General features: G+C 42.6%; 2 protein-coding genes across 2 annotated transcripts in view; one reads left to right on the top strand and one right to left on the bottom strand.

The window, feature by feature from the left end:
• The window catches only part of LOC113127253 (rho GTPase-activating protein 6-like), a 49,566-nt gene extending 48,472 nt beyond the window's left edge, over positions 1-1,094 (bottom strand). Inside the window, exon 1 of the mRNA XM_026301660.1 lies at positions 404-1,094. Within this exon, the coding sequence (XP_026157445.1) occupies positions 404-898 (495 nt within the window). The 5' untranslated portion in view covers positions 899-1,094. The remainder of the gene's footprint in view (positions 1-403) is intronic.
• Positions 1,095-3,178: 2,084 nt separating this feature from the next.
• On the top strand, positions 3,179-11,640 carry LOC113127548 (male-specific lethal 3 homolog). Its single transcript, XM_026302230.1, has 14 exons — positions 3,179-3,409; positions 4,430-4,512; positions 4,671-4,766; positions 4,959-5,053; positions 5,151-5,248; positions 5,444-5,572; positions 5,836-5,993; positions 6,328-6,486; positions 6,582-6,817; positions 6,965-7,054; positions 7,470-7,579; positions 7,828-7,927; positions 8,108-8,192; positions 10,545-11,640. Exons 1-14 carry the CDS (start codon positions 3,311-3,313, stop codon positions 10,642-10,644), a joined length of 1,638 nt encoding a protein of 545 aa, XP_026158015.1. The 5' UTR covers positions 3,179-3,310; the 3' UTR covers positions 10,645-11,640.
• Positions 11,641-12,073: the final 433 nt, after the last annotated feature.

Raw genomic sequence — 12,073 nt, 5'->3', positions numbered from 1 at the left:
AAATCTTCCAGCAACGCTCCAACATCTCCAGACACTCACCTAGAGTCACGGCTTATAAAAAGTCTAGTTTAAGATCCACAACTTTCTGGGTCCAAGAATCAAAAGTGCAATTTGCAGAGAGCCTGGCTGGCGTGACAAAAGCTTTTCCGCAGGCACAGAGTAGACTATTTGTCTCACTACTAGCGGAAATAAACAGTGTGGAAAGTTTAGTGATAGCTCCTTCTGATTGTTCCAGGAGCTGGGAACTTTCTGGACATAGTCAAATAAAGGATGGAGTTAGGGAGCACCTAAACCTTGTTCGGGTGTGTTTTGCCTATTGGTGGTCATCCACTTTGCACTGCGCTGAGAAAAAAACTGACTTTTTCCTGGGAAAAAAAATGTAATTAAAGTTTGAAAAGTTTACCTCTGATTTCCACACAACGTAGGCATGAGGGCTGGACGGCTGCGCTTTCTTTTGAAGCCACCTTCGCGGAGAGAAAAGCGTCCCGGTGCTGCCGGACTGCGCTGCAACGGGCCCCCTCACCAGAAACGGTAAATCCCCGGTGGTATTCCTTTTGGCACGCTTCACTATTTCGTAGTCAAAGTGGAAGTTGGAGGATGGAGAAACATCCAAAGGTATGGAGGGAGACGAGAGGGACGGGGTTATGGGCTCTTTTAGAGTCGGGATCTTGGTGCGTAACGCCGGTTTCACAGACAAGCGCTCCGGAGACGCACCTGCGTCCGCACCCACAGCTCCAGAAAACGGCGCCCCGCTTGTTCCGTCGGTTCCAGTACCACAATGTCTTATAATCGCAGGATCCAGACTGCGGGTTTGGCGTAGTCTCCGTTTGGTTATGGCTTTGGAGGCAGGAGAGGAACAGGAGAAGACGCTGTTGAGAAGTCCTTGAGCGGCAGACATATCTCCTTATTTCGGGTTCTACCGTCAGCGCAACTCAAAGCTTCTTTCTAAATCTCCAACTACAAGTCAAGACTTCTGCGCTGCCCCATCAAGTTCCAAGGAGAAGCAAAGGAAGAGCTGCAATTCGCTGCATTTGGCTGCAGACGCCGTGAACGTCGATTCTTGTTTTTCCTTTGCGGTGTTGCTCTGCGCGTTGGTCATCGTCAAACTGGAGTGGAGTGAGAAGAAAGTGTGAGAGTGTGGAGAGCGTGTGTTGGAGGGAGGGAGGGGGGGACGGAGGCGGGGGTGTCTGAAAGCTCGACATGAATACTTAAGCATTTTTTCAATGCTTAGTTACTGCCTTTTCCAAATAAATATGTGGAATAAGTCGAGTTCCTGCATTTAATAACATCATTTTCATAGACAGTGTCAATAATCTGGAGGAGGCCAAGTATATAGACTTAGCCCAGGGATGAAAATAGGCATATTAATCCTTGGGTCTCATTAATCCACCTCACTGTCTGAGATTAATAGGCCTATCAGTGAAGCCTGCTGTGTGCTATTATTAGAAAGCAATAATTAAGCCATAGGATTAATAGCCAGTGTCTTTCTTTACACACCTGTGCATGGGACTATATGCCAGACAGTTGTTTACACAGATGAGCAGTAATTTCATCATTTCAATAATGTGTGTCCCAGTGTGTCCCAGTGTGTGGGAAGTATGGGAAAAATGAAAAGAGAAAGCAGGAGTCCAGGAGAGAACGGTGCCGGCCGGCTGATAAAGGAGCTTATGAAGCCGTGCCGCACGACACACTCGCACACATACACACAACACAGCATGACATGACACTGATAACAGCTGAGATAGATTTGACCCTTCTAAAAACAGTCTGCTAGGGGGAAAAGAATGAGACGCAGAAAACACAGAGGCAGGAATTACAGAAGAAAACACAATGTTTTGTCTATATAAACATTTTTGGAAAAAAGCCAGAAGTTACGGTTCTTATTGTTAAGAGCTACTACTTGTGCAAAAAGCCAAAACACAACTGCAAGGGCAGAATAGAGAAGATAATACTCAGATATGTTGTCATACCACAGATTTAGAAACCATAGACCCCTGCAGTATCCTTGACTTTTCATTCTGCTGCCTTCAAGGTCTTCATCATATGCTAAAGACAATCTGGGCATTGCAGGGCTCAGGTTACTAATGTCTTACTGTGGAAAGCATTTAATGTGAAACAGTGATCATTTGATACGACTGTCAAAACATGTCAGATAGGCTACAGCAAAGGGGAAGGAGTGGAAATCGAAAGGAGTACACTTCAGCCAGTCACGTTTGGCATTTTATACGCACTGTCCATATTTGGTATCCAATAGAGCAAGCAGAGCAGCCCTGCTTGAAACCATTTTAAGCAAAATTTGTCTAGATTCAGCAACAGCTGCAGAGGCATGATTTCCTGTGCCAGGGATCAGTGTAAATTTTATTGTCCGAGCCTGTGAGACACATATGAATGAAAATATTAGAAGGTCAGGAAACAAAAGAAATCAAGTTGCTGGTATTCAAAATGAAACAATAGCCCACACGTCTATTATTAGATGCTAAAATATATCATAAACATACTGGTAAGATATTTTAGTGAGATTTTATCCCAGCTACTATTGTAGAACCTTTCTACGTGGCTATGGAGATTTTAAAGATGTCTGTAAAATGTTCATTTAAAACTGGAATAGGTGCATGTGTAAAACCTTTTCACATTTTAGATAATATATGGAACCATATATAGAAAAGTTTGGAATTTAATATTCATGTTGTTGCTCATAGTGACAAACCATGTGCTAGTATGGTAAATAAGTATTACATCCTACTGTGTATCCCCGTGACCCTGGTTAAGGAATAAGCGGGTATAGAAAATGGATGGATGGATGCTACTGTATAAGTCACCACCAAAGGAGTTTGGAAATTTTGTGCTCATGTACTGACATCTATTGGTCAGCGCGTGAATTTACATCACCAGTACGGTGTCCGCGAGGGATCATTTTGATTTATCAAATTGAGTTTTAAAAATGTTGCCTTCAGTGTTGTGGGAAGCGTGGAGAATAGAAGCTGTGTGTTCATTTTCAACCCAACAAAACAGCAAAGGTGTACACAATGCAAGCATTTTTACTAGTTTTTTACTACATTTTTACTACTACTAATAGGCTTTGGCAAAACACAACATTAATGCGTAGCGCATAAAGTAAAATATGTTGTGAGTTATCGCGGGCCTGGAGTGAGATAGTATAGTACGAGGAGTACTTGAAGGCAGCACCATCCCTCCATAGCGTGTTGTGTTGGAAGAGACCCCTGGTAGAAAAAGTGTCGGGCAAGGAAAGGGTTAAGGAGTTTATGGGATCCTGATCGATGCCTCCTCTCCCACACGTCGCCATGAACAAATGAATTCGCGGGGAATTAAATATCACTTTCACAAAGGAGAAAGAGTCTTGTGCTTTGAACCCGACCCCAGCAAGGCTAAAGTCTTATATGACGCTAAGGTGGGGATTTATGCGGGCTAATGAAACGCTTCGCTGTTTCCACATTGTACAGACGAATAATTTATACGAGAGTCGGAAGGTTGTTTCTCCGAGGTTCGGGGTATCTGAATCGACTTACCAGTTAGGCCCAAAGAGAGAAAAAAAAAGAAAAACGTTAGCTAATGTTCGCTAACTGCTAAAGGATTTGGCGCACGGTTTGTGGCTAACGTTTGGTTAGCATGTGTTGTTTTTTTTTCTAAGGAGTGTGTTTTCACCAGAAAAGATGATGAAGATATTTATTAGCTGTTAGCTAATTTGGAGTTAAGCTGCTTGGCGAGCCAAAACTATTACCCGTGGGTACAGTGTCGTGTAATGGAGAGTCTATATAGTAATAATACAGTACTTTTGTTTACACACGTTATTGTCAATACCTTACTAATACAACAGCTTGCTATCCAACGTTAGCTATAACAGTGGCGTTGTATGCTAGCTAAAAAGGTAGCGTTGCTGTTTCAAATAAACTAATAAACTTCAGCCGAGCCCAAATAGTATTTTGTTGTGAGTAGTATTATTTTCAGTAGCTGTGTAGCTACGAAACAAACAATTCCGGATGTTTACACCGACACGCTGCAGCTTAGCTGTTGCTAACCCCGGCTAGCTCCCCGTTAGCATTAACTGTTTAATGACGTGCAAAACGGTAATTGTCCAAAAGAACAGTCACTGTAACTGAATTACACTTCCAATATATTCTAGGAGCTGGTTCATGTTGTTTTGGTCAAATAAGAAATAGCTATAGCTGACAGGAATAAATACTGTGCAGCAAAATAATGAATCATGTCCCTTTTGAAGTGTAAGGGACTGAAATTATTCCATCCAGAAAATTGAAAATGTTTATAATTATATTATTATAACGTAAAATAAACAGGTGAATGTATGTTTTCCTCTGCTAACTTGAATTAGTGTTGGAAATTGATGGCGGCTGAGTTATGAGTAGCAGTTTAACCTTTAACAACATTGGACTTATTTTTGTCCCCATCACAGGTCATTGAGGTCTTAATAGGTACGGATGAACATGGAAGAAGAATCCCAAAGTACCTGATTCACTTCAATGGTTGGAACAGGAGGTAACTTTTACTATGACTTTGTGTGTTATAGTCAGTGTAGCATGTGCGGGTGCAACATCTCATGTTCAGCTTGTGTAAAGATGTCGCTATAAACCAATGCTATCAAACCAAATGTGTAATGTTTTTTTTAATTTCTGTGTGTGTGTATGTATGTATAGCTGGGATCGTTGGGCTGCGGAGGATCATGTCCTAAGGGACACTGAGGAAAACCGTAAATTGCAACGTAAACTGGCTCGCAAAGCTCTAGGTCGCATGTAAGTTTACGCACGAAAACACTGTTCCAAATATGAAAAATAGACTTTTCCTCCAAGAATTCAGTTCAAATCTTTTCATGGATTTTGTTTCTTGATAATCGGCCTGTAGAAAAGTTTGATTACTCTCTATAAGTTTTAGACCTGAACTTTCTGTTTATACTGATAGTGTTGTGTTTCCTTCCATGACGATAGGAAGAGAAAGGGATGGGTGAAGAGGCGTCGTCGTCAGTCTGGTACTAAATCTTCTCTGAAGACTCTCCCTAAGGAGGACGACAGTGATGACGCATGTGAGAAATTTCTGTCTTTGCCTTTTGCTTACCAGTCTCCCTCAACAGACAAAACAAATCCACAACAAACAATCCCTCTGTATTTTTTGGTCTCCAGGTTTAATTTCGTCTTCAGAGAGCAGTGACGGGGACGATTCTGACCCTGAATCTTCAAATAGTGGGGACAGCACCTTCTCTGAGGACATCAACAAAATGGTAAAGTGGATCAGTTCAGTCTCTAAATATACAGATATACAATATACAAAAGCTGTTATTGTGAGATTGTTGATAGACCCCAAAATTGAAAAGTCAAACATAACTCTTGTGAACATGATTTCTCTGAATTGAAACCTTCTTTTTATTAATTTCTGTCCAGATAGTGCCTGAAGGTTAATCTCTTCCTTGTTTCAGAGGGTTGAACCAGATGTTAATGTTAAGAGGGAATGTGAAGAAAAGATTGTCCATGTTGATATCAGCATCCCTGATGTTCTGAAGAAGAAACTGGAGGATGACTGCTTTTACATCAACAAGAGGAAGAAGGTACACTCAGCAGCTTTTAGGCAATTCTACGTATTGTATTGGAATTTGTGGCATTGTTGTATGGAGCATGGTTGTCTGCAACACACTGATGGTTTTTATTTCTTGTACTTTTTCAAATTTCACATAAAGATCCCGTTTGTCTTCAGGGCTAAACGATATATGGACAAAATTTGAAATTCTCAGTTCGGTTAAAGTGATACTGGTTTTGGTAAAATATGGAAGCTTAAATGGAATTGACATTAAGTTTGTTCTTTCTCTCCTAGCTGGTGATGGTTCCCTGTCAGACGAATGTTGTGCACATCCTGGAGTCCTATGTCAAACATTTTGCCATCAACAAAGCGTTCATGGCCAACGAGAGGTACCGACGGCAGCAGAACACAAGCCAGAGCAGCAGCCCTCAGCCAGTCCCTCCAGAGAAGAGGTAGGTCTGCGAGGAGTAACGGAATCCTGAATAAAGCATAGAAAGAGTCACTTCATGATTTCTGTGTCTGCACTGGTTATCACTGTAAGCGCACTGACCAGGCAGAGTAACTGGATGTGCAGTATAGATTCTGTATGTACACTATATTTCTATTTTCCTATTTTTGGTGGCAGTTATTTCATTTTTTTTAATGTTTGAGTCCACATAGAAGCCGTGAACAGGCATCAAGTCCATCATCAGTCATTCGTTTCAGATTAAATATACATTGGGATTGGATTTTTTTAGTATCTTCTTTTGCTGTATATAATCATTCTTCATTTTCCTTTGTTTTAAGCGAGGAGCTGTGCAAGGAAATGGTCGACGGTCTGAGGATCACGTTTGACTTCACCTTGCCCATGATCCTCCTCTACCCCTGTGAGCAAGCTCAGTTCAAAAAGGTCAGCTCCTCCAGGCTCATTCTGGGCATGAACGAAAGCTCTCCATGCTCCAGCAGGTACGTAACTCGTTACGTGTGTTATGTCAGAAACCAGTGCTTCACTGCACGGTAGTACCTCACATTAGCATTTTTCTTTCCATATGTACATTAAGTGCCCAGCGAGAGCGCAGCCCGAGCCCACTGGGCCAAAACCCCCCTACCCCTCAGTCCACAGACAGCCAGCCAGCACTGAGCGACATCTCTGCCACCACGCCCACTGCTCCCACCCCCACCCCAAAGCGTCGGCGCCACCCTGACATGGACTGTATTTCCTACCAGTCCCAGTCCCTCAGACGCTCCACCAGGAACATGTCTGGAGGTGACCGGCCAGCTGAAGGAAGCAGCGGAGGTGGTTTACACAATTTATACTACTTTGAAATTGAACAACGCATTGAATTTTATCTGCTCTTGTATGTATTTTGAGTCATTTATGGTCTCCTTTTTTTTTTATCTGTTTTGAGAAGCATATTGTAACACAGCATGTGTTATAATTCAGGTGGAGGCAGTGCCACAGCGTCCCCACAGCTCAAGCGCCGTTTAGTTGACACCTCATCCCAGCCTAAGTTCTTCCTCAACCTCGACAGAAGTAAGCAGACAAAAAACTATTGCCTACAGTAAATGACTGTGTCAATGACATTAGTGCAGCCTTATTTTTACATCGAGACAGTGTATCTACTAAGCTTTTGTTGTACATTGTCCCGTGTTTCTTATTGTTCAGTCTAGGAAGCTCATGCTCGTGAATAATAAATTCTGCAAGAATTTAACTTATTTGACAGCACACATTTAAAATCCCAGGTGTCAATAATAGCATAAGCAGTGCTTCTGTTCCACGGTTAATGTAGTTGTTGGCATCGGTGTCTGACAAGTTAAAGACTCCTCAGCAGTGTTGTTCAGTGTTAACTAATAGCTAGTTTGATCCAGCAGATGGCGCCGTCCTGCTTGCTTCCTGCCGCACTGAGCCCCACTGGGAGTGACACACAGTGTTCTTTCTTTTTACCCAGAAACCCCAGTGCACAGTGGCTCATCCTCCCCACTGCCCTTGACTCCAAACAAAGAACGAAGTGGGCCCTTCTATGGCCTGGAGAGCCGCAGAAACAATGAGCTCAATGAGGTGATGCAACTGTCTGTGATGAATATACCTGGAAGGGAATCAATGTCCTGCTCAAGGACAAGAAGATATAAAGTGATATAAATGGCCTCACTTGTGCAGGGGTGAAATTTACTAACCTGTATGAAATATGTTTGCATTGCGTGAATTTGATGATTTGTGAATTGGCCAGTTATGTTTTTTTAGCCATTTCATGTTTGTTTTTTTTTGTTTTTTTGTTTTGGTTTTTTTTTTCCTCTCCCATTTAATAGGTCCTAAGCTGGAAGCTGACACCTGATAACTACCCCTTGACTGACCAGCCTCCTCCACCGTCCTACCTGTATGGATCACAGCACCTCTTACGGCTTTTTGGTTGGTGTCTCTCATCATTCTACATCAACTGGGTCACCTGTCATTTGATTACTTCTCACAAATGATTTCAGTGGAAATTTATCTATGTTTTAAGATTTGGACCACAATCCCTGCAGTTTTCTTTAGATATTTGTACAACTTCTGTCTATTCCTGTGCTCAATCCATCGCTTCTCTTTCAGTGAAACTTCCCGAGATCCTGGGAAAGATGCAGATCCCGGAGAGGAACCTTCGAGCCCTGGTCAAACATCTGGAACTCTTTCTCAGGTAACTGATGATCCTTTTTTTTTTTCTTTCAGATTTGGTATTATTACCTTGCATGAGAAGCCTCTGAGGTAAGGGAGAAAGAAACTGTTTAGTTAACACAAATTAAGGAGACGAAGTACAGGTTTCAAATGTCAAAGATAGAGTGCCAGTTTTTTACTCCCTCAGGCCCAAAATCTTAATTTTTTAAATTAAAACATTCTCGAATGATAATGAAATCTTTGCCCCTTCTTAAAAAATGGAACACACCTTCTGGTAGACAGATGCTGTCTGACAACATGTATCACTTTCTCGGGATAAATCATTAAAAGGCTGTGGTGCTGCACTGAATTAAAGGGACAAAACGTCCAATGCGCCTTGCTAAAAACCAGCACGGTCCATTAACCAAGGTATGACCTAGCGAAGCGTTTAGCTTAATGGTGACTACTTTGTTAAGCTGCAAGAAATACTCATTTCACAAGGACAGAACCTGGATAATATCCCTGACAAATACATATTGTGCCTCATGCACAGCACTCTGTACCTGTTGCACTGTAGCAGAGTATAAGCAAAGATTAAAAGATGGAGTCAGGTTTATAAAAGGAGAACAGCAGCGATCATCAGGAAATTCTCAGTACACTAAAGTAACCCAGAAACACCAAAACAAAAAGGCAAAGGAGACTTAAGTAAAAGAGAACATGTGAGGGGGGTGGAGTGAGAAAGAGCATGTGTTAGAGTGAGGGAGATGAGTGGGTGTTACACAAGAGCGGGAGTCTAATCTTTAAATCCTCCCTAGCGATCTTCAGTTCAGCCGGTCCCAAACCTGGGGGATTTAGGTCCTCTCATTCTTTAATCAAACACTCGCAGTGCCACATTTTACCAGCTGGCGGCGCTGTGGAGCATTGGGGCGGCAACACCTGAGCTCAGTGGAGTGGGCACAGGAGCCCACCTGATTCCTAGAGCCAAAATTCCCTTTATTACAGTGCTCAGTATACCTCTTTAGTAGTAATTTCTTTCAGCAAAGCATCATGTGCAGTATCATCGGTAATAGGGTTGAAAATGTAGAAGCACTGCACTGCAAGTCACTGGGTCTTTTTATTGAACACTGTTCTGCAGAATGGCAGAAGTGGGTGCAAAGGGTGAGGTGTGGAAGTTAGTTTTGGGGCTTTGGCTCTCCTCTAGCTCTCCGATGAAAAGTTAGGTGTAGTCACGGTGCTGGCAGAATCAGCAGGAGACCGGACACAAGCTACAGCACTGGTGTCTTTTGGGAAAGCCTTCACACTTTTCCCTCTGAAATCAGCCTCGTGGCAGATTGTGCCGAGCAGGCAGGAACCGATTGATGTCGCGGAGACTGAAGTGTGCAGTGCATTCTGGGAGTGGACCAGAGTTGATCTCTCTCTCTCTCTCTCTCTCTCTCTCTTTCTCTCTCTCTCTGCAGATATGGTTATGATTAAGTGCGGGTGTGTGCGCACATGTACGCACACATATGCTGATTTATAATGTGTATGCTTAAAGCGGCTTGCCCTGTGTTATTACTGATCTAACAGCAATGGAGATTAGCACAAGCTGCAATTTCTAGCACCCTCGAACCAAAAAAATAATTTTCCCATTACTAAATATACATTGAAATCTGTTTAGCATAATGTTGTAATGAATCCCATAGAATTAGCTATTTTGTTTGGAATGGGGAAAAAAGGCTCTGATAAAGTGATTTTTAAACCCACTCTTGCTTACCTTTAGTCTGCTCACTGTGGGGCACTCACATCTTTCCGTCATTGTCCCATTAGATTGTCTTGTTTGTTGTCAGAGCATTTTTAAGTTCTCCTCTGATGAGGATAATTTGTTTGCATTGAGATTAGGAAGGCCGGTGGAGCTAAGATGAGATGGCAAGATTTAGAGGATTTGGCCGAGTAGCGGATACTAAGAAGATTCCGGATTAGTTTTCCCCGCTACTGATTAGATGAGGGGGGGGGGGGGGGGGGGGGATTTTTCACTTTTTCCCCTCTCCGACTGTTGGTCGGTCATTCCCGTGTTCTCGGTCTTTCTGTCATCACTGTTAGTTCCCTGGTGGTGATATAGGGATGGATGAGGGGCCTTTGCCTGTCACATTTATACCCCCAGGCTGAGGCCAAGGGGTGTAGGATTTATGTGGGATGAGCCAAGGGCATCTAGGAAAACCTGAAGTCAGTAGTCAAGTGGGACGTGACATTTGAGATCCTTTCCTGCCCTAGCTTTTTGCTTCATGTAAGCCTGTCATGTTTGTGCTGTTTGTCAGATGACATTTTCAGATGAGGCTGCCGAACATTGCTGGAGTCAAAATATCTCACTACATTTCCTTTTCTTGTACTTCCCTTTCCCGCCCTCTCTGTCTCTCAGGTTTTTGGCAGAGTTCCATGAGGACTTTTTTCCCGAGTCTGCATATGTGTCCGCATCAGAGGCCCACTACAGCATGAAACAGCCGAGGCCCGTTTACTGAAGAGGCGATTCCTTTCCATGTGTCCTTTTCCTGACTTCCTCCTTGTGTAGTCCGACCTGTCCGGGCTTGTGTCTCAAGGAGTAACAGCATTTTTCTCTGGAGTGGACCTTCCTTTCTTTTCCACTAATGTCAGATATCCTGCTGTTGCCTTTAGGAACCAATCATCTCTCTGTGGCACCGTCCTGCATGCGAAGCCACGCTGAACCGCTTTGCTTCAGTGTACTGATCCAAGGCATGCCGTGTGTTGGTCTGCGCTACTTTATTTTAGGCCCCATATACGATTAAATTCATAGAAGACAGCTACATCTGAACCCCGTTCCCAAGCTTTTCCTCATTGTCAAGTGCTTATTTGTTACTGGCCTACAATTTCTAAGACCAGACTAAGGTTCTCTGGCATCTTAAACTTTAGAGGCTCGCCAAAACAAAACAGCCATCAGTCTCTCAGATGTGGAAATGTGGCATTCAGGCAGCGTTTGGCTATGCTTCTTTATGTCCCTCTTCATAGCTGGAATATTTTGACAGGATATTCACATATGTTTAAAAGTTCTGTTGTTTCGCCTACCCAGTAAACTAATTTTGGATACTCTGGAGGGCATCGGATTCCGTTTTGTGTAGTGGTTTGCTGCAGCGGCGCCACTGGGCCGCCTCTTAACTCTGCTGAAACTACAGTACGACTTGCTCTTGCTATACTTCAAATGTCTTGCTTTTGCCAAGCATCTGTAAGTTACTAACTCTCAAAGACAAAAAAAAAAAAAAAAAAAAAAACTTTCATTCGGGAATGTTACCTGACACTTTTTGGATGTGAAATGTCGACTCCATGATGTCTATGAGAGACTTTTTTTTATTAATTTTTTTTTTTTTGATTCCCACTATAATGGATGTCTGTCAGCTTTTTATATTTGACCTTCCGTTCCTTCCGTCTGTTTCCTCGAAGCCGCCTTCTAACAGGAGGGTGAATAAATGAATAGTCAATAAGCGCTGTGTACAGCACATCACGACTGTGTCTGTTGTATCTTGGTGAAGGGAAGCTTCATTTAACAAGTTATAGCCTCCGGTCTTGAACTGTATGTTAGTGTTTTAATAAATAAATAAAATAAAGATCATTTCACACCAGGTCAGTTCGGTGAATACGAGAAAGATTAGACCATACATCACTTGAATGTTTCACAAATGAATTTAGTATAGTTATGTGATTTAGACAATAACAGCTGATGCCATTTGCTTAATATTTGATTAGAGATGACTACATGCAAGGAATTGTATGTATATTCTGCCGTCAACCTGTTTACTTGTCATGACATTGTGAAAATGTAAATAGTAAACATCTGCGATGAGAATGTTAATGTTTTGGGGTTGTTGTTTGTGTGTGTGTGTGTGTGTGTGTGTGTGTGTGTGTGTGTGTGTGTGTGTGTGTGTGGACCACAGGATC

This window comes from Mastacembelus armatus, chromosome 2, assembly GCF_900324485.2.
Source record: "Mastacembelus armatus chromosome 2, fMasArm1.2, whole genome shotgun sequence".
Taxonomy (NCBI): domain Eukaryota; kingdom Metazoa; phylum Chordata; class Actinopteri; order Synbranchiformes; family Mastacembelidae; genus Mastacembelus; species Mastacembelus armatus.
This window is presented reverse-complemented; position numbering and strand designations above follow the sequence as displayed.